This window comes from Engraulis encrasicolus, chromosome 6 (assembly GCF_034702125.1).
Source record: "Engraulis encrasicolus isolate BLACKSEA-1 chromosome 6, IST_EnEncr_1.0, whole genome shotgun sequence".
Classification (NCBI taxonomy): Eukaryota; Metazoa; Chordata; class Actinopteri; order Clupeiformes; family Engraulidae; genus Engraulis; species Engraulis encrasicolus.
Window position 1 is genome coordinate 50,318,952 of NC_085862.1, and position 25,261 is coordinate 50,344,212.

At 43.0% G+C, this 25,261-nt stretch overlaps 2 protein-coding genes across 5 annotated transcripts in view; one reads left to right on the plus strand and one right to left on the minus strand.

The window, feature by feature from the left end:
- tprb (translocated promoter region b, nuclear basket protein) overlaps positions 1-8,399 on the plus strand; it is a 43,217-nt gene extending 34,818 nt beyond the window's left edge. For both annotated transcript variants that reach the window (XM_063201877.1, XM_063201878.1), the window contains exons 43-51: positions 409-656; positions 1,056-1,139; positions 2,090-2,178; positions 2,455-2,558; positions 4,827-4,925; positions 5,227-5,398; positions 7,142-7,260; positions 7,462-7,554; positions 8,113-8,399. In XM_063201877.1, coding sequence (XP_063057947.1) covers positions 409-656; positions 1,056-1,139; positions 2,090-2,178; positions 2,455-2,558; positions 4,827-4,925; positions 5,227-5,398; positions 7,142-7,260; positions 7,462-7,554; positions 8,113-8,144 — 1,040 coding nt within the window. In that variant the 3' untranslated portion in view covers positions 8,145-8,399. The remainder of the gene's footprint in view (positions 1-408; positions 657-1,055; positions 1,140-2,089; positions 2,179-2,454; positions 2,559-4,826; positions 4,926-5,226; positions 5,399-7,141; positions 7,261-7,461; positions 7,555-8,112) is intronic.
- On the minus strand, positions 7,716-23,758 carry LOC134451420 (proteoglycan 4-like). 3 transcript variants are annotated; one of them, XM_063201880.1, is made up of 15 exons: positions 23,665-23,758; positions 23,466-23,559; positions 22,459-22,578; positions 21,489-21,617; positions 20,900-21,076; positions 20,160-20,225; positions 18,889-19,194; positions 18,238-18,531; positions 17,146-17,829; positions 16,219-16,305; positions 12,980-13,116; positions 12,028-12,184; positions 11,273-11,428; positions 10,209-10,337; positions 7,716-8,639 (listed from the first exon to the last, which is right to left on the minus strand). In XM_063201880.1, exons 2-15 carry the CDS (start codon positions 23,533-23,535, stop codon positions 8,512-8,514), a joined length of 2,640 nt encoding a protein of 879 aa, XP_063057950.1. In that variant the 5' UTR covers positions 23,536-23,559; positions 23,665-23,758; the 3' UTR covers positions 7,716-8,511. The 3 variants fall into 3 exon arrangements, with proteins under 3 accessions (XP_063057950.1, XP_063057949.1, XP_063057952.1); XM_063201879.1 differs by having other exon boundaries at positions 10,209-10,340; positions 23,665-23,757; XM_063201882.1 differs by lacking the exon at positions 20,900-21,076 and having other exon boundaries at positions 10,209-10,340; positions 23,665-23,757.
- Positions 23,759-25,261: the final 1,503 nt, after the last annotated feature.

The following is a 25,261-nucleotide window of genomic DNA, read 5'->3' on the forward strand; positions in this document are numbered from 1 at the left end:
TTCTCTGTCTACCGTTAGGCCACGTCAGGGCCGCTGCAGTCCATTTCTCTCTCTTTTGTCATCTCATGCTTTGTTGGGGACTACTGGCACCTCCTTCATCTTTCTCGTCTGTCCTCAAGCAAATGGAAACTATGTCGATTATGTTCTATGTGTTTTGTAGATCTTGTTATTCACACTCAGGAAGGATTGCTCATAGTCCCAGGGGAGAGTGTTGGGGAAACATTCCTCCTCTGAGCAGTTCAGCACCATATTAACTGTCACTACCTTCAATGCTTTGCTTCTCCCCACCCCCTTTCCCTTATTGTCACAAGCCAGAATGATGACTGTGTTGTTGATGTTCTACAAAGGAAAGTGAAGTTGGTTTTTTTTAAATAATAAAGTTGTGTGTTTGTGTGTGTCTCCTTTCAGTGGAACCCGAGCCTGCTCCTACTGTGGTGCCAACCCAGACCCTGACCCTGACCATTACCCAGGGCATGAGTCAGACCATGGAGTCGTCCAGACCTGAGCCAGGCCCCATCAGCAGCTCCACCACCCACACCACCACTGCTCCTCGCCTCCCGCAGTCGCCACGCCGACCTCCACACCCCCTGCCCCCTCGCCTCAACATCCTGCCCCCGCCACCTGGTCCGGAGTTGGCCCCGCCCTCACTGACACAGGTGTGTGTCCTGAAGCCATGCACTGGTGATCTATAGGACAAACTGATACTGTGCCAAAGATGTTTTATTTACTGTAGTTTTTGATCTGTGTGTGTCTAACATTCCTATAATTTGGGGGTGTGGTGGCTCAATGAGCTGAGACACAGTAGCGTTATGCTGGCAACGTCCTTTGCTGACCCTTCCCCTCTCTCTCCCACTTGTTTCCTGTCATACTCTCACTGTACTTTCCTAAATAAAGGCCTAAATGCACAAAATATCACACACAAAAAAGCATTCAGATAATTTACTTCTCTGGTGGTAAATGCATTTGATTGGCTGTGGTTTTAGTCAACAAGGATGTTACTGCTAGACAAAGCGCCATAAGGAGTAAATTTGTAACTTGTCTTGTGTGTCTTCCAGCGCATTCCGGTGCGGTTCCATTCGTCAGGCCGCTCCATGCCCCTCACACCAGGAGCCAACAGCGGCAGCATGATGTCGGAAGCGGTGAGTAGCTTTGGAGCAGCCCAAAGCATTTATTAATAGTAATAATATATAGCTTTTTTGCGGCAAATGTATAGCTTTTATGCAGCAAAACCCACTCTTTAGCATTGTTGGCTGTTTCTACTAATAATACCACCGCCAGTGTGTTTTGACCTCCAGAGTGCCAGGCTGGCATCATTCAAAGGCGTAATTATTTCATGCTAGTTAATTCCACATTTAGGTGCGTGTCTAAATTTACTTTAGATGGTGTCAAGCATCTGGTGGTAAACAAGTGAGTTTTACAAAAAAAAATTGTATCCTCTCAATAGCCAAGCATGGTAGTGGGATTGACATGGTTTGGGGATGCATGGATGCTGTCAACATTGGCAATCTGAAATACACCTAAAAGAAACATGCATGTCAACATGCACTGTGACTACAGAAGCCGATCATGATATTCTCCATAGGATTGCATTAAAATCTCACACACCAATCTATTTAAGCCAGGTGCACACTCAAAATGTAAAAGTTCAATGCAAAGAAAGGTTGAAATGTACACTGATGACCTCCCTTTTAATCCCTTTTCATTTCGAGACCATTCGAGACAACACAGCCCCTTCTCTACCTGATTTTAATCTGGGGTGTACTCACTTTTGTGAGAACATGTTCAAACAGTAATGGCTGTATTTTGTTTTTTTTCTGAGTGAACAAAAAATTTAAGCGGTTAAATATGTTGTTAAAAGGTCACTAATCATTGTGTCAAAGTGACATTTCAGCAATGCTTTCCTATAAAAAGATAAACTCACAAATCTGCAAAAACTGTGTGGGGTGTACTCACTTTCGTGATATACCGTAAACGCAGTAGACGGTTCAAGTCTGCATGTTATCTTAACGTTTTGGATGATGCCATGCTGAGAGTGCTGCATGGTTGATGACCTCACGTGACCTATTCATTCTGTTCTGTTTTATCTCAGATGCCATTTGACAATGATGACCGCATCGTGCCCAGCACGCCCATCCTTGTGGTACCCACCCGCTCAGACAGCTTCACGGAGCCCCTACAGTGAGTATGAGCTGAGGCCCTTCCCCATGCCTCCGCTACTGAATACCCACATTTCATGGTGTCATTATACTTCTGTATTTCTACGAGTTTTTTGCACAAAGTTTAAATGTGGCACCTGACATATTTGTGCTGCACATCACAATATGTTCCATTACTAATATCAACAGCTAATGCTAGTTACGCACCTTTAGTCTGAAATGTGCTACATATATGTACTAATGAATCCTCAAGCGCAGCATGGCGAGTATTCCTAACTCGTACTCCTCTGCTCCACAGGTCTCCTCAGGTGGCAACAGTCCCGCGTTTCCGCTTCGGCACAGAGGACATGACCCAGTCCACATCCTCCCACTCAGACCTGGGACAGCTGGCCTCCCAAGGAGGTACGACATACAGTAGACGGCAATTATATCTGCATTTAACCATATTTCACTTGCACTTAAACAAATACTTTGTTTTTATGTTCCACCTCTACTGTGTACATACTACACCACATTTTTTTCTACTTTTTTACTGTTGTACATTGCACATAGTTGTTTCAACGTGCCACAAAAGGAAGATGATATTCCATACTTTCAAAGATTAACCTCAATCCACATTATACTTGATTACAGCCGTGCCACAGTTGTGTCAAGACCTTTATATACAGTTGAGGACGATATTATTAGCCTCCCTCCTGAAATTAGACGCTTCTCTTGATTTCTCAGTGAGAATGACCATTATGAACCGTTTCTGTTATTCCGGAAACAAATACAGTGATGGAGACAATGTCCAATGAGTTGAATTTGCATTTCAACAAAAAAGGGCAAAAATGACAAGGACAAAATCATTAGCCCCCTGATCATTCATAGTCAATATGACGCCATTTATGAACTAAAACGGACAACAGGCACTTAGATCAGTTGTTACCTAGGTTGGCACATGCCCCAATAGGGATGTTGGCCCATTTCTTGACTGCAAAGTGTTCTTGCTGGTCCAAATTGCATGGATGCTGAGCATAGACATTTGTCACCGACTCTCAGTGGGATTGAGGACTGGTCACTGGACTATGAGCGGGTCATTCCAGTATCATGGTTTTAGTGTCCTTGAAGAACCTCTGAACTAATTTAAATGTTTACTTTGGGTTACAATGTTGTTGGAGGACCCAGTAATCCAGGTCCAGACCCAGACTTCCTGTGTCTGAGGCTGAATAAATAGTCTAAAAACTTGATGCCCCCACCACTATGGTCTAATGAGGCTAAGCAGTTTCCACAAAGAAGCATTGGACACCTGCCTAGATGATTGTTATTGACCTGGCCTCACCTGGAGTTTTTATTTCAAGAAAGACAGCTGTTAGGGCTTGTCATCATATTGGGCTTTGGGGCCATCATCACAGAAGAACCCTTTTACTAAAGGCGGTGCATATCAGAGTGTTATTGAGCTTTGCCTATGAACATTTGAAAGTCAAAAATGAGTTTTGAAAGTCTCTGCTTTCATTTGATGAGATTCAATTGCACCTGCTTTGATGCATGCATTCTGATTCTGTCAGGTGAGGAAAGGGATAGTCCTTAAAACTTTATAACATGGTTTCCACAATTAAACATGGTGGTGGAAGTATCATTCTGTGGCAGCCTCAGCCACAGGAAACCTTGTTTGGGTGTACGGCACCATAAAAACAGAAGATTATGATAGAATGTGGAAGGTGACCATGCAAAAATATGCTCATAGAGGAAGCTAAGATCTTCAATGGATAAGATAATAACCCAAAACTTTCATCCAAAATTGTTCAAATGTTCTTCAAGGATACTAAAACCATGGTCATGGTGTGGTTCAGATCTCAATCCTTTAGATAGTCTTTGAGGAGTGCTGAAAATGAATGTCCATCCTCAACATCCATGCAATTTGGACCAGCTTAATTATTTGCAATGAAAATGGACCAAAATAGTTAACAACTAATCAAAGTTCCTGACGTCAGTTTTGGTTCATAAATGGCACTCTATTGACTATTAATGATAAGGGGGCATTTTGTCCTTGCCATGTTTACCCTTTTTTGTTTAAACTCATTGTGAAAATGGAAAAATCCAAATTCAACTCATTGGACATGATCTCCATCAGTGTATTTGTTTCCAGAATAACAGAAACGGTTCATAATGGTCATTCTCACTGAGAAATCAAGAGAGATACTAATTTCAGGAGGGGGGCTAATAATATCGTCCTCAATTGTAGCTTTGAGTGATTGGTCCCACATTGCTGCCACATTTTTGCTCCAGCCAATACAATGAACCAGCTGATCCTCCTAATAACCACCGCCCTTAAAGGGGTATGCCACTATTTTGGGGCTGAATTTATAAAGGTAGTAAAGTGTCTTATTTTTCATGTTCGGCGTTGTCTTGTTTTAAGGTGGGAGTAAGTAAGTAAGCTAGTGAGAGTCAATGGATTCATTGACTTTCACTAGCTTAGCTACTTACTCCCTCGTTTAGCTTGTCTTAAATCAAGACAACGCTTAACATGAAAAATAAGACACTTAACCACCTTTATAAACCCCGGCCAACGATTTTAAATGTATTAAGCCCCAAAATAGTGACATAAGTCAGGTTGATGAGCTAATTAAATAGTGTGTGTTGAGAACTCCTGCAGAAAACCTAAGCAGGACTTTACATCTATCTTGTCAGGTCTGGGTATGTATGAGAGTCCGTTGTTCCTGGCGTCCCAGGAGGAGGAGTCAGGGGGCCGCAGCGTCCCCACCACGCCTCTACAGGTGGCAGCACCAGGTGAGAGACAGAGACCAGTCATTACATGTGGAAATCCTGGGCTTTTGAACTTCTTAATGTGTTATACATATATAATCTGTTCATTTATTTGCAAATCTTGTGAGAATTTTTTTGTATCTGCTGGCTATGACGCAGCCATAGCTGCTGAACTGGCAGTAAATGGAACAAGACTGCACATTGACAGCTATTAAAATTTGATGTGAGGATTTACTAAGTTTTCAGTCTGTTTCAGACAGTTTACTTGGAAAAATAGTCAAATAAATAATCTTTGTGTCTGTCCTCTCCTGTTCCCCCTTGCCAGTGTCTGTCTTCTCTCAGGACGTGTCCATCGATAACTTCTCCATGGACACGTCTGAGCCGGCCTCCCAGTCAGTTCCCCTGGTAACCACCTCCACGCCCAGCTTGAACACCCCGGGAGCCTCCACTGGCGGAGACGAGAGAGACGACAACCTCATGGAACCAGAGGCCGAGGGGTGAGTGAACGCACACGCACGCACACACACACAGACTCTACTCTGGTTCCATGAGGTTATTGTTCCACTTGAAAGTAAAGACCCAAGGGATGGGCACCCAGGTGAAAAACCCATATACTTAAAGGGTACTTTTTTGACCGTACTTAGTACAAAGTGTACTATTTTCGGCGATTTAAAGTGCGCTTCATTGCACTATTAGTGCGCTGAAGCACTACTAAAGCAGTACTTCAGCACACTTGCAGCACACTGAGGATGCTAAATTGGCACCGCTTTTGGACAACTTTAAGTGCACTACAAGCATACTTTTGAAAGTATGCTCCAAACATCCTTTTCATTCATTCGTATGGCATTAAGAGTGTGCTTGAGTACACTTCTATAACATTTTATTGTTACTAGAAGCTCAATAAAAGTATATTAACTTCATGCTTCTTTGGACTACATTGGAACATTTTAAGTCTGTAAAAAGTATATCACATTAAGTATTGTAAATATATAACAGGTATGCTTGAAGTATATTTACAGTACACTCCCAAGTACATGAAATAATATAAATGTAATACTACAATCCATGCTGGTCCTCAGAGGTTATACATTACACACAGCCACATGTCACAGTAGTGATACAGTATGCATGCCTAGCACGACTGACATTTACAATCATTGCATTGTTACAGAGATTTCAGATACACATTTCACTTTATTTCAATCTTGTTCCACCTTCCTGCATTTGATCACTTGAATTGATCACTAATGGTGACCCTCTACTTTTTGTTTGAACAACTAGTTCCAACTTACCTCCCACCATGATATCATGGGAAGTGTGAGCCTATATATACCAGAACATATACGTGACCATCATAATGACGGTGAGAACATGGTCCTTTTTTGTGTACCACTTTAAAATTTTAAAACTCCTACAATAAACACAGAATATAACAATGAGTAATATTTTCATACAAACCAAAAATATTCCTTCAGGATAAATGGCTTTCTGTTTGAGAAATTTAGCTCCAAGAAGTGCATTGCATGATGGGACATGTATGATGGTGCATCATGGGTAAATGCACTTTGTGTAAGCACACTTTGAAGATATTTGGGTGAAGTACAATCATGGTGCACTTACAAAAAGTGTACTTGCAATATGTTAAAGCGATTTACTTTAAAGCGCACTATAGAAAATCACACTTCAAAGACATTTGGGTGAAGTGTAATCATATTGCACTTTAAAAAAGTACAATTGCAATATGTTATTAAAAAATACACTTTTAGTAAGTTCACTATTAGAACACTATTAGTATATTCCTCTAAATACACTTTAGCCAAACATCTTCGAAGTGCACTTGAAGTGTGGTTCGCTAAGTGTACTTTCTTTGAGAGCAACTTAAATACATCTAATTTTAAGTACACTTTAAATAAGCATATTGTAAACATACTTTTTCTTAGCACAAAAAGCACGAGTGCACTTTTAACATGCTAAGTACACTTCAGTCATGCTTTTATTGTACTAAATTCAACCACTTTTTCACCTGGGCACACAAGCACACACATGGCTTTACTGGAAGGGCCTATAGCTTCATGGAACCATTAGGCCAAGTGATGACCGCACACATGCACAAATGCAGTGAAATTATTTTTATAGAAGGTGAGGGCAACAGGAAGACACACTCACTCTTTCTGTCTTTTTCCCTCACACCCACTCGCTTTCTCGCTTTGTCTTGTATGCGTGTTGTGAATGTTGTGCAGGGTGAGTGTGGACGCCGGTGTGGAGTCCGTGTCCCAGACAGAGGCCGAGGACTCTGGACAGACATCTGACGAGGCCAGCCTCCCCTCCACCAGTCAGGAGCCATCCTCTAGCTCCGCAGGTACACACACACACACACACACACACACACACACACACACACACACACACACACACACACACACACACACACACACACACACACACACACCTGTAACACTGTTTTGTGTGTTGTATTTGCATATGTACCCTTCACAAGATTAAGCTTTAATATTTGTTTACTTTTTTAACTGTTCATTGTGTGTTACATTTTGTTCCCCAGACACTAGCAGCTCTCAGCCTACCAGAGGCAGAGGGCTTGGTGGTAGGCTGCAACGCTGGACACACACACAGATGGGCAGTGGTCCCAAGAGAGGTACACACACACACACACACACACGCACACACACACACACACACACACACGCACACACACGCACACAGAGTGCTGTGAACTAGAGATTCTTTGACATGCTAGTTCATTTGTACGTTGATGTATTTCCTTATTCATTTTAAGATCAATAAAACACTCAGTTGTAGTTATTACATTTAATAAGATGTATAAAAACACATTTTACAGTCAAATGTACAGGATCTGACTTGATCAGTGTTGAACACATTGTAGGAGGCATGAAGAAGTGAAGAGTTTTGTTGCAAATTTGTGTATCCACCATTTTTGACTTGTATTTTATTATTGAAAGTGACTGTTCAGAAGTCCTATCATCTATGTGGGAATACTTGCCATTCTAATATTTTCAGAACATACTTTTTAAACCTGTATAAAATGCACTTTCCAATGCAATGCAATGCAATGGAATGCCCAGAACAAAAATGTAATTTCCCAAAATGGATATACACCATTTTGCAATGAAACTCTTTCATGTGAAGTGTGAATGTTACTGGTTACTGAATCCTCTCTCTTCTCTCTCCGCAGGCATGGGATTCAGAGATCGCTCTCTGAAATAAGGCCATTTCCCATACAGTGTCACACCTTTATCATCCCCTGCAGCAACTAAAGCCCAGCAACTACAGTTCCACTCAACATCACTAAGTTTTATTTGCTTCAAGCCAGTTCAGCAGCTGTGTGGTGTGCTCTTGCTCTTGTTTTTCTCCTTTTCTAAATCGTCAGAGGATTGATTATTTTTATTGTGCGCGTAATTGTCAGCAGCAATTGTGATCAGTGAGAAAGTACAAATAAAGTATGAACATTTTTTTACTGAACTTCTGTTTGTGGTATTTGGTCAGATGAAGTGTGGAGACTTCGTTATGCAGTGTCTACCGATAGACATTTTGTAATTTGTGCCACATCATTTGTATGTGTCCGTGTCCCGTCTCAGGTTTGTGTGTTCTTGGGGCAGTTGAAGAAGCTCTTGGGAGTGCCCTGTGTCTGAGTGGTGGTGGTGGTGATTGGTGTCTCAAGCTTAGGCCGCTCTGCATCGATCTTGATATTGTAGTGCGTTGCTGTGGGACACAAGAGACACCACCGGGTTGTTACTTACAGTAAGAACATTCCTTGCTCTCATTTCTCACAAGATGATGAAACGTGGTAAATACTTATTGAAAGAAATACATTTATATTCTAGTCTAAGAAAAAATGCAAAAAAATAAAACATTATTATTATGCATATGGACAATGTGAACTATTCATCATGCATGCAGTGGGATGAGCATCTCCGTCGACAGTGCAACATGGATAATATGTAGGCCTTTACAGACAAAAATAGTGGTATGTTGGGTTTTCCCTTTTCTAATTTTAATTTAATCAATTGAAGTTAGAATTGATCACAGGGGAGCATTATATTGTATACAAAAATGTAGCTGCTCCTTCAGATGTCTTGAGAAATAAGACAACCTGCTCCTCTGTTGGGGAGGTGAGGTCATAAACATTTCCCTTGTACCCAGACAGTGTTCAAAGGTGAGGTAGGGTCGAGCCAAGCGTGGGCACTGGGACATGACATGCGTGTATTTGCTTCCTGAGTGACACAATGACTAGACGTAGGCTCCACTGCAACATGACTTCCTGTTGTGCACCCAGGCCAGCCAAAACCTGAAGGAACCCCAACTGATGTGATGTGTGTGAGCACACACAGCCTGTATCCACACACAAGCTCCATAATTCACACATCAGACAGAAATGTCAGTTTTGATCTGTGTACACACACACACACACCCTCCCATACCCACGCAAGCTTCTGGAGCATCAGTGTAGCGCACACACACACACACACACACACACACACACACACACTGCTAAGGCTGTATCCCGTATACATGGTCCACCCTTACCCACGCAGGGCTGCGAACCATCAATCACACCATTACTCACACACACTCCCACTAGTGTGTCCCGCCAGCCAGCGCCCATCCAGACCAGACAGTGTTTTTTGAGACATGACTTACACTCATTCGGTGAAGATCAACAAGGATGCCCGGCCGGCCCCTCACGGCAGGCACACACGCCGTTCTTCCACTTTAATAAGCCATCTAAGTCAACTCGTTAAAGCGAAGGCAGCAGCCGGGTGTTTTAAAGGCCACATCTGGAGCACATTTGTGACACTGACTCAGAAAAAGAAAATACTTTCAACTCTAGCTGGGCTGGGTGCCCATGATTGTAGTAGGATGCCAGACTTAAATACATCTGGAACGGGCATTGGAGAAGTTCTGAAAGTGAAGTTGGGAATACGTTGTACTACCTTAATATGTTATTCTCAATTTGTTGTACAACTCAAATGCAAATACAAATGCACTTTCCTTTCCTCCTGCCCATCTACTGTAATTACAACACCTGTCACTTAGTTCTTCAAAACACTTAAGTCAACTTTGTTGGTAAATTAGGGGTGCTATGGGGACCCAGGTTTGAGTCCGATCTGGGTCATGTCCCAGCCCTACCCCATCTCTCCTCACTTCGCTTCCTGTCATCTCTCGGACTGTTCTTTTGAAATGAAAACCTTAAAAAAATGGATGTTTAAAACATCTTGAAAACATTGTTTTTCAAATTCCACACCAGGAAAACATGTTGCGTTTACTCACTGCGGGAGAAGACGTAATAGTTGTATCCGTCTGGTGCGAATCTGGAGGGCATGGAGACGGCTGAGGTGACGGTGGTAGGGAAACCCCTCCAGCTGGTCTTGATGCTCAGCTCCTTACCCAGGTAGGTTGCTGCTGAAGGGAGAGACAAGACAAGGTCAAGGTCAATGTCAAGTAGTGTTGACACCTGTCCTGGTTTTAACCAATTGTGCCGGTTCGTAATGGTCTACCCCTGTGATTTATTTTCCCTAGATACTGAAGGATGGCATTGCTTATAAGAAAAAATGTAAGGTTGTGCTCGAAATATCCAGGTATTTTGACAGAGGTGGCAACCCGAATGTCAAATACAATTTAATTGTTCTGCCAGGCATATTTCTGCAGAGAGGCAAGTCAAGGTGATGATGCAGCCCAACCTCCTGAGATGGGGAAAAATGAATGTGACCAACATCGTCTGTCTGCCTCACTTGAAACATGATGACATGATGTATGTAAATTGAATGAAAGATTTGAGAAATCAAAGACACTTTAAAGTACAAATGACTACTACCATGAAGAGCTCATATGGCGTTGTTAGTGCCATCAGTCAAGCAACAGCGGAGTATAACCAGATTAAAGGCCTCAGGCCCTCTCCCACTCTGCTACTCTGGGTGTCGACTTGGTGTCGTCGTACTTTCGTGGAGAAAACAACAGTTTACCCACTGTCAACCTAGGCAGACTACATTTTGGGGGACTTTGCCCTGCAGCCTAGAAGTCAAAAATCGCAGAATTGTGACAATATGCACTATTGGGTACTGTTTTAAATCTTGTTGATACCCCTCTCCACAGCTGGCAGACATGTTATCCTTAATTCCTAGCTTATAATTATGACGCGGTCTATATGTCATTTCGTCGTGAAATTTCCCTTCCAGGGGGCCCCGGCTATCTTAATCCGTTTTTGAATAAACTTTGATCATCAGTGATGTTGAGCCTTGCATCACAAGGCCACAACTCACAAGCCACAGGAAAGGACAGGAGGAATGACTTGCATCCTCCGACTACCATCAGCATTGTGGGAGTCCTCTGCTCACCTGGTGCCTGCCTCCTGTTGCGTCTGGTCAGTACTGCGTAGTGAACCCTCGGCTGGCTGGGCTGCATAGGCTGGCTGGGTAGCATAGGCTGGCTGGGCTGGTTGCCACATTTGGGTGCCTTCAAGGGGTCGTACGAGTATTTCTGCACTCGGCCACCTGTGCAAGAGAGGAGCCATGAAAGTGGAAAGGTCTTACTCACAATAAAAACTCATCAACTCCAGTTCGCAAACTCAAAGTGATTTCACCGTTCTGTTTCACTCCCTTTTCAGTTTTTTAATCTCTAGTGTCCTTGGTATTCTGAAAAGTTAACATGTTATTGCTGTACATTATTGCTATTACATGAATATATATTATATGTTATATGGATATATTATCAAATGAATTTACTAGTTAATAGTTTAATGAGTTAATAAAAATATCCAGCTCAATGAAAGTCCAGAAAGTCACTGAGATGAAAGTCCAAAGAAAGTACATGTATCAGGGTTTCCCCCAGCACAATATTGCTAAGGTGGCCACCTTGACAAGAAACACCTACCACCTTGACTAGGCCCCTGAAATAATAAAGATTTGATGTTGTGAATGCCATTTCTTAAGTTGGTTAGCCAATTTTTGTTTTACTTTTATCGCCCCACCACCTTGACTCACAACAATTCTGGGGGAAACACTGTGTATGTATAATGAAATACATACATTGATACATATAATTCATGTGTATACTGTATATGTACATGGACATGAAATACAACCTTGTTTACCTCTCTTGAAGAAGTACACAGACTCCCTCCTCTGCCTGTAAGCAGGCACAGACAGAGCTGCAGTAATGTGACCTGATAGGCCGTCGAAGCCTGTCCGGATAGCCTTGGGATAGCCCGGGTCCATCACATCGTTCTCAAAACGCCAGTAGTTACGCCCCTGAAAAACATGTGATCTATTTGTTATTAAACAGATTTCCCAGTGGTCTATGGTGATGGAAGAAAACCATAAAAGCCCTACAAATTAACATTTAAAAAATAAATAAAATAGCTGCCTCTGTGCCTGAAGTGATTTGATTAATCCACCCACACCCACATTTCCTGATTTCTGGAAAAAATGAAACAGCCATCCCATTAGAGAGCAGCAAATGCAATGGAACTTTAAATGTCAATCTGGAATCCATGATGTTCTGTTCTCTGGAGAGTCTAGAACATGCGGGGGCTGAGCCTGGCAGCTATGCCCTCTGCTGCACCGGGTATGTTTACTACTGTGCCCTTTGCTCTGTGCTGGGACTGTTGTGCCTGCCAGTTCATATGCCCTTCTTTTAGTTGTCTGAACAGAAAGCATAAAATAAGCAGGAAAACCTCAGATGAGCCTAGCTGAAAACGGTTATTATTATTATTTCTTAAAACGATAAAGCAAAAAACACCTTTTTGATTGGGTGGGCTTGATTATCAAGTACCACTCATGCCCGGCCAAGCACATGCATTGCTACACCTTTGCCATTTGCTGGTCTGCCTGGTCCTTGTCCAAATGACATACATGGGTTCTCAGTGTTTGTAAACACAATGTTATGAGGAGGGGCAAGACACTGGCAGCCAACCACGTGAGCAAATGTTTTGACCGACAGCAGATTCCAACAATCAGAGGTTGAGTTGTGCGCAGCTAGGTTCGTACAGCCAAGGGAAAACAAAAAATTAGAACCCATGTATATGGCAGCCAGCCTTTACCTACCTTAAGGAAGTAGGTCTTCCCTTGGCAGTTACAGCGGGTGAAGACTGTGTCGATGGGGGAGGGGATTCCCCACACGTCTGTGATGCGTTGTGGTGGACTTGGCACCCTCCTGGAGTCCAGCATCCAGAAGATGTGTCCTACCCATTTACATTACATTACATTACTTTATGTCACATCACATTTCATTAACTTAAATTGCATTTAAACAAGAAAATAAATGAATTAGAAATTACATTACATTATATTCAGGGCTCTAAATTAACACACGCCAACCCGCCAAACACGGGTGAAAATTAATTTTGGCTAGTAGAAAAAAATACCTACCCGCCAATTTGGCCAGTAGCGCCCGAGTACAGTAAATTATGAACGGTAAACCGCTGCTATGACGAACGTGCGCACGTTAAGTATGCAGAGCCCTTAAGGCGAGATTTCCTACATTACCCATGGACACTAGCGTCACGACGTAGCCTCCCACCGTGGGCTTTCTAGTGCAGCAAAGAAAATGGAATCTTGTACAAGAACGACCACTAGCTGGTGTGGCCAGGAGTGGCACTGCAGCTATGTTATCGCAGCCAAGTAAATAATGAATGGGTGCCAATGGGGCTGTACGCTTCTCATAGAACTATCTGCCCGTGTGATTTTTTCCCTGGAAACAATGGAGTCGCGTTCGATAGATATGAGTAAGTGAAAGCATTTGCCAACACGTTTGCATCTTGTCAAGTGTTAGATTCGTGAAAATGACCCTTATTTCAACTATAGCAATGACATAACACGTGACAATCGACTTTACGGCACTACGCCATTTGTTTTGTAGTTTTAAGTCTGACTTCAGAAGTCGATGTGTTTAAATTATGTTAGGATTGTTGCGGACACCTGTTATTTATAGCATTTAAGGTGGTGGAAAAGCGGCATGTGTACATTGCGTAAAGGAAATGACTGTGCTCATCCTTAAGAATTTGGGCACCTTCAATTAACATGTTGGACGGCGGTGGGGGGTTTTGAGGTGTGTGACCGTAGATGTTTCTGCTAGGATCAGTCAGAGTACGTCTCTCGTCAGCTCTGGTCGTGAATAGTCGCAGAGATTCCTCAGCCAGCAGGTATTAGCCGAATGCTAGCGTGTTGCAGGACAAAACTAACACGTCTTTGGGAGAACAAAGCCATGTCAGGAACCTTTAACTTCACTTCTAATACAACTTCTATGATAAGGTACATAATGTGCACACATCTTTACAAACCAGAGAACAGAACCGTCACAAATCCCTGCTGAGCCATTTAGCCCAATAGGCTCCCATTCATCTTTTACTTGGCTGCGTTCGCCAACGGGGCTATAATGGGAGCCAATGAGAGATGCCTATCTCATAGCTTAGAGAATTTCTGAGTGCAGCAAGCGGCAACTCCATGCTGTTGCGCGCGCCAGCATTGAAAACATTTCAGACGACCAGCCTTCAGCTACGCTCACACTATTCTGACAGGCAGCTCTCCTCCTATGCTCTCGTCGATTTCGCCACAACCTTAACGCCACTTCTGCTATTATTACTAGGCTGAACCTTGCTGTAACAGGCTGCCTTTTTGAAGCAGCGAGGCCCTGACCGTTTCAATAACACATGACGCAGATTATGCCTATGTTTTGTGCGAGTGATGAGAATGTGGCGGTGGTTAGAGCAAAGTTCTGTGTGTTGGTGAATGCTAGTAGTAATTGTAACCGTAATAATAGTGACGTTAAAAAAGGAGTGGTTGTGGAACGAAATAGCGACAAGGGCAGAGGAGGAGAGCTGACTGTCAGAGTAGTGTGAGCGTAGCTGTCAGTTCAGTTGTCTTCTGAAATGTTCCGAGTCCTGGCGCAACTAAGTTGGAAAGCCCACGCCATCGGAAAGAAAACAAATAACAAAAAAGCAACCAACGACGAAGCTGTGGAAGTCACAAAGGAATCGAAGATTCCCGTGATATTATTTACTTTTAGTTAAACTAGGCTTCTTGTCATTTTGTTGCGCATGGTAGATAAGAGAAGAGCTCCTCCTCTCTCCTCTCCTTTTCCTCTCATCACTTCTGCTTCCTTGGGGTGTGCGTATGTAAGGTTTTGTATGTTAAAGGTCTGTTATGTGAGTGGCTTGTGTGATGTGATTCAGCTGTTTTCAGAGGAATTGAACAAAAACTAATCAAATTGATTAGGCCTAAGTAATGAAAGTTAAAAATAAAGCAGAAGTTAAAAAATAATGAAAAAATATATAGCCTATAATAGGCCTATAGTATGCAGGCCTATATATAGTGTATATAGTGTAATTGTTGAACAAAATTACCATAATTTAAAAAAAAAATAACTAGCCTAACACATAGTTTATTTTGGCGAGATTGAAAAAAATGGCTAGTTGAACTTCTGTTTGGCTGGTAAGAAAAAATGTCCACTAGCCAAATTGGCTGGTGGTGGAAAAAGTTAATTTAGAGCCCTGATTATATTACATTATTTCACTTACACACACTGTACATATCCACACAGCCAACTAACACACACTGTACATATCCACACAGCCAGAGATTTCTCGACTTAAAGACCACATATTTTAAAAGGTTTGGATCCTGATGGGAATTTGTTGTATAATTTGCACAGAAGCATACTTGTTTAATATGATTACAGTGCTACGGATGCATAGATTTTATTCCTGACAATTCTTTTAATATGAACTATTAATATTTTATGGATTATAAAAGGCATATATTAGGTCTTTTAAGACTTATGAGTATCTGTTGTTCATCATCTGCTATTCGTCAACACTTCACATAAACCAAACTTCTTTTTCTAACGTGAGAGAGAGCCAGGGGTCAAAATGACATTTAGAAGTACCACGCCTTACTTGAAATGCAATCTTTGAGGAAAAAAGTTTTAGTGGTTTTTGTCTCCATGCCAATTTAAAAAAAAAATGTACAAGGTGGAGAAAAACGTCAAAACCTTGGCCAGCCTCAATGGTGTGGTCGGCCGCCCTGTGTGTAGTCACAGATTACTACACGGGCCTACTAGGCCAAGGCCCAGGGGCCTAAGAGTCAAGGGGCTCCTGAAGCTCTAGCCTCTAAATGTGTATTCTCAAATTGCATTAATATCACACTTTTATTAACAACTCCACCGTGAATTGTTCTGTAAACTACCAACATAATTGAGGGGGGTCTCCCTTGTGGTCTGGCCCAGGGGCCCATAGTGTCATAATCCATCCCTGCCTGTGTGTGGGGAATAATAGTCTGACTCTCACCTCGGAAAACCACTGTGGTCCCGTTCCTCAGCGTGGTCAGGCCGTTGATGGGGCGCCCACTGCAGAGGTTAGTGTCATTGCTGTCGTCTGTATGTGTATAGGGGAAACACCATAAGCCAGAGGAAGAGAACGAGGTGCAGAAGAGACAAAGAAAAAAGTAAAAACAAAGAATGAAGGAAAAATAAACCACAAATAAGAGAGAGAGAGAGACAGATAGAAAAGGAGAAAGAAACCATATTCTCCATAATGAAGCCGTTTGGCCACATAATATCAATGGCAGAGACAGTAGACATCAGCTCAAGTCATCAACAGTAGAAACGTCTCATTTTAAGACTGTGCATGTTGGGCCTGTGATTTTGCAATGGGAAGAGCAAAGTAGTGCTAATAATGAGCCTGTCTTGGGTGTGAGTTTAGGAACAAGATTCAAGCCATGCAGAAAATTAACATTTACTGCATCCAGGATGGGCAGTTACTCTGTGTGGCTAAATAACTTAGCCACAGCAGGGGGGATCCACAGACAGACACATAAAAGATATAAAGAAAGAAAAGGGCCAAGTAAATGAGCAGTTTGTGGAGCATAGACTTCACTTTAAATGCCATAGCAAATTGGTTAGGGCCTAAGGCTCAAAACGAAAGTATCAAAAAGTGTCAAAGAGTCAAAACCCCAGCCATACTGCTTCAAGTTAGTGTGTAGTGCAGTAACCAACAGATGGGGAAACACTACAAGAGACAAATATAATTTTCTTTCAAAGGGCAATGATGTAAATAAAAAGAACACATTCATACAAATGCAAATAAATTTGACAATTAAATAACTAGTGTTATTTCACATCAATCGCCTGCAGGCTTCATAGAGAGCAAACCTGAGAAGAGGCTTTACTGGGTGTACTGCACAGTAGGCTATATTGGCAGAGAATCCACGCCCACCTGACTGGTAGCCCAGGGTGTTGTCCAGTCCTGGGATGGTGATGGCACTGCCAGGCTTAGATGGTGTCTCTCCAGGCTTAGATGGTGTCTCCCCAGGTTTAGATGGTGTCTCTCCTGGCTTTGATGGGGTCTCTCCAGGCTTTGATGGTGTCTCCCCTGGCTTAGAAGGTGTCTCTACTGGTTTAGAAGGTGTCTCACCAGGCTTTGATGGTGTCTCACCAGGCTTTGATGGTGTCTCACCAGGCTTTGATGGTGTCTCCCCTGGCTTAGAAGGTGTCTCGTCAGGCTTTGATGGTGTCTCCCCAGGTTTAGAAGGTGTCTCCCCTGGTTTAGAAGGTGTCTCTCCAGGCTTTGATGGGGTCTCTCCAGGCTTTGTGGGGACTGCGTCAGTGGGTATAGCAGTGGAATCAGGTGACAAAGGTGAGACAACAGGGTCTTGGGTGGCCAAGGGCTGATTGCCATCCTCCCCTGCCACAGTTGGCTGGCCGGTGGGTACGGTCTCACTGCCCGTAGGTGGGTTTCTGGTGGTGGTTGGATCTTGTGGCTCAGAGGGTTTGTCTGATGCATCTCCGGCTGGAGCACCTGAAACATCTTGAGGGGTGACGGTGGTAGCCTGGCTATCGGAGGTACCTGGAGCATCGGTGGAGGCTGGGTCCGGGTTCTCTCCTGGTTTAGTCTGGTCACCTGTAACAGAAGTACAAAGGCATGTTCAAAGAATACAATCTTGTAAATATGGCTTTGGGTGCGAGTTCAATGCATCAGGTCATATAGGAAAAGAGCCGTGCACACGGGAGGATGGCTTGAGGTCGAAAGAGGCCTTTTTGGGTCTGGTGCAATAAACCAGAGAATAAATAAACTTTTTCAAGTATGAAGAGAACCTTGGGTGCTTTTTTTCTTTGGCCTAGTGTTTAGCAGCTTTAAATCAGAGGGTTGCATGTTCGAATCCCACCCTTCCACTTCCATGTCTCACTCCATAGCTGAGGTGCCCTTACATAACTGTTAGTAAAATAACTGTTAGTTGCTTTGGCTAAAAGCATCAGTTACATGTAATGTAATGTAATGTAATGTAATGTAATGCCTTGGTTTAGTCACCTTGCACAGGCGTGTCGGCTCCATCTGCTGGGGTGGAGGGAGTAGGGTTCGAGTCGACAGGAGAGTCTGCAGGTGTCGTGGCTCCTTCAGATGCAGATGGAGCAGTAGGGCCGGTTGTGATCATAACGCTAGCTGTGCTCGGCATGGTGTTGGGCGAATCTTGACCCTCAGAGTCTGGGCTTGATGATGTGGGCTCGCTGGCTGGACTCTGTGGGTCGCTGTCCTCATCCACTGGCTCAGATGCTGGAGTAGAGGCCAGGGTAGGGAGAGGGTCTGATGGGTCTGAGGAAGGCCCTGTAGCGTTGGGGTAAATGGATGAGAAAAAATGGGAAATGGGTGACCAAAAGGCACCGTCATAAACAGCATAGCATGTCATAACTCATATCTGACATGTATGAGCCTGTACAACCAACAAACATAATGTCAAATAGTACTAGTATTAATAGTGCAAAAGTCATAGCAGCACACACTGCGATTAGTGTCAAGACAGTTAATTTTTAAAAGGTAAGTTGCCCTGCTGCCTTATCTTTGTAGGTGAATTCAACTTGGGACTCGGAAGTTGACAAAAATATGAGCCTCAAGTTGAGTTAACTTACAAATTTAAGGCAGCCGCTTAACAGTGTACAGACTGTAGTAGGAGCAAAAACTCACCCAGGTTGTCCGTGGGGGGAGTCTGATCCATAGACGAAGGGGCTGTAGGGTCGGAGGGCCCTGGTGGGGTCTCATCAGGCACAGTGGGGTTGGGGTCGGGGATGGGGTTTGGGTTGAAGTTGTCTGGGGTCAGCATATCATCCATCAGCTCTGTGTCCAGCACTGCCTCGGCATCATCTGGCATAGGTGATGCCATGGCAACGGTTGGCACTAGGGACTCAGGAGCAGCAGTTGCCGGGGGCTCGTACCCACTAGTGGCTTCAGGGGGAGGAGCTACCTCTGGTGTGTCTGGTACGAAATTGATGGCTGATATGGAGGAGAGGTGAGACAATGAATGACATGAGAAGTTATTCAGATCAGTCAGATCTGTTGTGCCATCATTAGACTAAAACCTTAAGAGTGATCACTGTACTAAGTGCAAATCTGACATATAATGTGACTTGTATCTTATTTGTTCTGCTTTTTTTAAACTTCACTTCCTAATGAAACCCTGCTTCTATTGATTTTTGATCTACAGTTTATTTGTTCTACAGACCATAAAATACAGTAGAACAAAGTACATCTAATTTAAAATCAAATAGCTGAAATACAGCCACAGTAAATTGCCAAAACCTCCGTGACTTTCTGACAGACCTTACATAATAAAACTGAATTTGCGTCAAGTGAATCATGTCCTGTTATTTCCATCAGGCATAAGGAATCCTATTTCAACACCGAATCCCAAAGGTGCAAGGACGCAAGTTTCCGATTCTCATGTTGTGCTGTGTCTGCCACCGAGCGAAAGACTGGACTAGTGACATTTGTCACTTTTTCCTGTTTCTGAGCTGAGTGGAACCTGTCCAAGTTTTACAGAAGCTCCAGATAGTGAACGCGTCACATACTGCTGGGAAATCATATTGAAGTCTTTTTAACTGGAAGTGATGAAACAGACATAGATATTTACTTGGTCTGGTAACCCCTCTGCTTCGGACAATGGAGAGGGAGGAAAATGGGAGTCACTTTTGCTCATCTTATCTGACAATTGAAAAGAATTCAAGATGATTTCTCAGCGGTATGTGGTAGCAGTTAAAGATTAAAGCTGGAGACTGTGTTCAAGACAATCACGAGAATACACATTGTTGAAATAGAATGCTTCCTTCAAGCAAATGAACTCCCAGAAGCTTTTCAACATCGCCCTAACCCTAACTCTAACGAGCAGTTTGTAGTTCAGGGTGGGCCATAACAACAGGACACCCACACCATCCATGGCTGGTTCAGTCTTTAGTACTCACCCTCATTGACATCTTCAGGAGCAGGCTGGATAGGATCCGATTCCTCTGGCATGGGAGGATCTAGTTCTACACATTGAGAGTTTCCATTAGCTCACAGCATTGACTCTACTGTACTGTGCTGAGTTCACAAGTCAACAATTGAATTGGCATGCTGTTCCTGGATCTCCTATGTATAACACTAATACAGTATATAAATTGCAGTATTTTGACGATTACTATTACTCTACTATGCAGTATGCACTCATTGATCTGGCTGCATGAGCTCATAGCAAGCACTACATTATGTATGTATTGATAAGTATAGCATAATATTATACACAGTCAATTTTGTTGTGTTAATTCAACACTTACAGAGTCAATTTAACATCTTCTAGAGTAGTGTTTCTCAACAGAGACGTTACGGTACTCAAGGGGTATGTGGTGAAGTTTACAGCTGAGAGCGGGGGGGATTAGTCTATTTTTTTTTCTTAAGACTAAGGTGGACGTTGGCAGGCTTATGATGAGGTCAAGGAGGCATTGGGAGGCTCATGATGAGGTCCATTCAAAAAAGGTTGAGAACCACTGCTCTAGAGTATATTTGGTCCCAGAATACTCTCTAAGTGTTGAATTAACACAGCATTTTTTAACTGTGTATTAATATACACACTCCATGCAAATTCACACAGTATTTAATTATGATTGCTCTTGATTATGATAATCACAAAATCCCAGTAGCATTTGCGTGGCTGAGGTGATTATACCTGCAGGCTTGCTAGCGTGAGTGGTGGCGCATGGGCTAAGCTCAGCGGCGGCGGTGGGTTTGGCTGGCGTTTTGGGCTTCTTTGTCTTTTTTGAAGACTTTTTTTTAGACTGCTTTTTGGATGACTTTTTTGAAGGCTTTTCTGCTGGCGGTTTTGATGGCGTTTTTTCTGCTGATTCTGCGGCATTAATATTGCACACACAAGCAAACACACACACGCGCACACGCGCACACACACACACACACACAAGTATGCACACACACACACACACACACACACACACACACACACACACACACACACACACACACACACACACACACACACACACACACACACACACACACACACACACACACACACACACACACACACACACACTCACACACACACACACACACACACACACACACACACACACACACACACACACACACACACACACACACACACAGCAATTAAGCAATTACTTATCAAAACAGAACTGAACACACATCAGCATAATTAAAAGCTGTAGTATGGGCTGGGTTAGTTTAGTAGTTGATGGCTGATGGCAGAGTAGACCAGTCGGCCACACTGACGGTCTTACCGTCTGCATCAGCATCGCAGAAGCTCTTGTAATCAGGACAGCACTGCTTGAACTCCACACAGTCTGCATCACAGTTACACTGCCTGCCCCTCTTAAAAGGCTCGCCACACCGGCCCTTACATGAGCCACCTGCCGGGTGCACACACACACACACAGACACACACGCACACGCACACGCACACAGACACACACGCACGCACGCCCACACACACATGCATTCATGTAAGTATACATGTGAGCACATTCACATGTGAGGGCACACACAGACATGGGCACACACACACACAAACACGCACACACACACACACACACACGAGCACACAGACATGCGACCCCCCCCCCAAAAAAAATCTTGTATATACGTACTTCCATTAAGTAGGATTACATAGTTTGTGTGGTGCCCGTAACATGCAACAGTCTCAAAATCTACACTGTCATGAAAAAATGCTGTGATGTTTTTCATCACAGAATGCCAGCAGTTGATACAAATGTGAATATGTATCTGGTGGTATGTAAAGCAAATTTTTCGTATGAGAAGTGTTTCCCATGACACTCGTTTGGGTCCCTCTGTCAAAAGTTACATTTGGGGTTCTCTGACGGCGGACCGTGAAAATGGTCGCGAGTCTCATCGTTCACTTAGCCTACTGTTGACTCAAATAAGCATCGGCTGACTCAGGACTGATTAATTAAACTTTTAATCCTACATATTGCCCCTTTAATATCAATGTTGCTGTATAAGACACACACACACACACACACTCACACACACACACACACACACACACAGACACACACACACACACACACACACACACACACACCACACACACACACACACACACACACACACACACACACACAAACACACAAGAGCACACAGACATGCAACCCCAAAACAAAAAAAACAAACCAAAATCTTGTCGTTATATACTGTACATTAATATTGATGTTGTTGCTGCATAAGTCTTACTTGTGGTGCAGGCGCCCTCAAAGTCGCTGCAGCACTCTTCATGGCCGAGGCAGTCGTAGTCGCAGTGACACAGGTGGCCCCGATAGAAGGGCTCCCCACACCTCCCAGCACAGCTGCTCACTACACAGACAGGAAACAACCATTTACAATTTGTACATCGGGCTTACTGAAAGACCCCCAAGTCTCTTTTTTCATCCCTGAAAAGAAACTAAACTGTGCAATGAAATTAGTCAAAGCCCACCTGGGAAACTCCAACTACCATTGTTGTCATTGTGACACAGCACTCCACAGCACACAAGTGCACACTGCACACAACTAAATTGCATTTATGCCTAACCCGTGCAAAATTAGATGGCAAATTTACAAAGGGGCAAGGTGACAAAAGTCTCTAAGGGTCTTAAAGTGCTTACAAGGGCCTTGTAAGAAGTGACATGCTGTGAATTGTTATTCCAGCTTCAAATTAGGAAAAAGACAATGATAAAATCGTGCCACAAGGGTCTCATGCACAATTCATTTCAGGATTTGTGAAGAGAGTCAGTTTAGCAACGGGTGAAGATTTACTGATAGTCAATGATCTGCCAGTGTGCAAATGAAAGATGTCAGAACACAAACATCAACACATGAATCACCAGGAGTAAAGCACACACAGAAGCATGGGTAAGTGCATACACTCTCGCAAACACTTGCATCTCTCTCTCTCTCTCTCTCTCTCTCTCTCTCTCTCTCTCTCTCTCTCTCTCTCTCTCTCTCTCTCTCTCTATCTCTCTCTCACACACACACACACACCACACACACACACACGCACGCACACACACACACACACACACACACACACACACACACACACACACACACACACACACACACACACACACACACACACACACACACACACACACAAACAAGTTCAATGCCCTCTGATGTGCACATGTCTATGACAAAAAGATTTCCATTCAACATATCATGGACAACTTAGCAATTGCTCTATGATGTAAAAAAGTACTTACATTGAGCCGAGCAGAAGGTGAATGTTACACACACAAAGACCAGCAGAGTACAGAAGGAAGAAATCGTCATTGTGCAGCTGATGAACTGTACCACCTGTAATAAACACAAGAGACCCATGAAAATATTGATATATATATCGAGAAAAATTAGAAACTGACATTATTTTATAGACGCAACTACGGAATTCGTTCGTCCTACCTCTAAGAATTTCTTCACACTATCACTCTCCACTTGTCAGATGGGCCCATCTTATATACAGCAGTGAGAAGGGAGGGCTGGGCCGGACCGGGCTGTTGGGCTGGGTTTGTCTGCTTGGCACGGTCCCTCCAGTTTAACCACAAGTGTCATATTCACCAACGTCTGAAGCGCGGGCCAACAGGTCACCGGCACTAGTGCAAACACCAGCGCTGTTTACTGAAAATGACATCCAGTCACTACCAGTGACATCACAGATTGGTCCCCCCTCGAACTTTCTCTCTCTCTCTCTCTGTCTCTCTCTCTCTCTCTCTGTCTCTGTCTCACTGTTTATTTTTTTAAGACTAAATGTTCCATGTAGGGATGACCAACACATTCGTAGTAAATTAGACTAGTCTAGTACATTTGATTATTTACAGTTTCTGTACATGACTGTTATATTATTTATGGAGGGTAAATTAATTATCTTTGCAGTGAAAATAATTGTACATTTGCTCTAAATTTTCTGATTATGGATAAAATGTCAATACTCCTCACCCTGAGGGGATGTGTTCTTTATTTATTGTTTAGTGGATTAACACGTAATATATTAATCATTAAAAAAGATGGCTATCTGTAATGGCCAGTCAGACCCATAAGTTTTATAAATGTTATCAGCCCCAATCACTAGAGCATGTAAAGTTATGGTCAAGCTTATTTGGGTAGCTTCTGTTGTTATTATTATTTCAAAAGACAAAACACCATTGTTTTACAATATAAAGATATACATATGCATGTATATTAAAATTCTACTCAGCCCTGTGCTTGGAAGGTACAGGGGATATATCCCCCCCTGAAATTTACATGTAGTGTTCGGAGTTGGGGCCTAGGGGTAGACCTTCAAAAAGGCCACCTCGATCCTCTCCTTGAATGTCACTGTTTGTGTTCAAGTCTGCCCTGTCATTCTGTGGGCAATTTGGAGAGTAAACGTTGGGTTTGAGACATTGAAATAACACACTGACTAATGGCAATGATGGTTAAAATCTTTAAGGTTTACTGGTAAAAATGCATTTGAAGTGATTGGGACGGAGGATATATTGGCTTATGTAATAATTTGTGTGGGTGTTTATGGGAACCAACAAACACACCGAGTGTCACAGAAGCCTCTTACTCACAGCTGTCCCTTGAGAGACTGGCTAGACAGTCTTATGCTGTGTTATGACATTTGGCTCTTCAATAGTCAATGAATAAAGAAAAATTAATTACTAAAACGGTCCAGATTTAATGGTTTGCTATTCTCTTGTTTAAACAAAACCAGCAGGGAAATTGATGGCAAGTCAAGTCAATCAAAAGATTTTAGATGGATAATATACATGCTAAGTCAGGGGTGTCAAACTCATTTTGGTCCGGGGGCCGCATACAACCCATGTGGACCTCAAGCGGGCCGCATTAGTCACATATTCGCAAAAAAAACCTAAAGCAGAGGATTAGTGTTCAGTACTATCACGTTTTAAGTGTGTTGAATATGTAGAAAGCAATGCAATACTGATAATCCTATGCAAAATTTCCTTGACTTCATTCATTCATTGCCAACCTTAAATGAATGAAGTACGGGACAGTT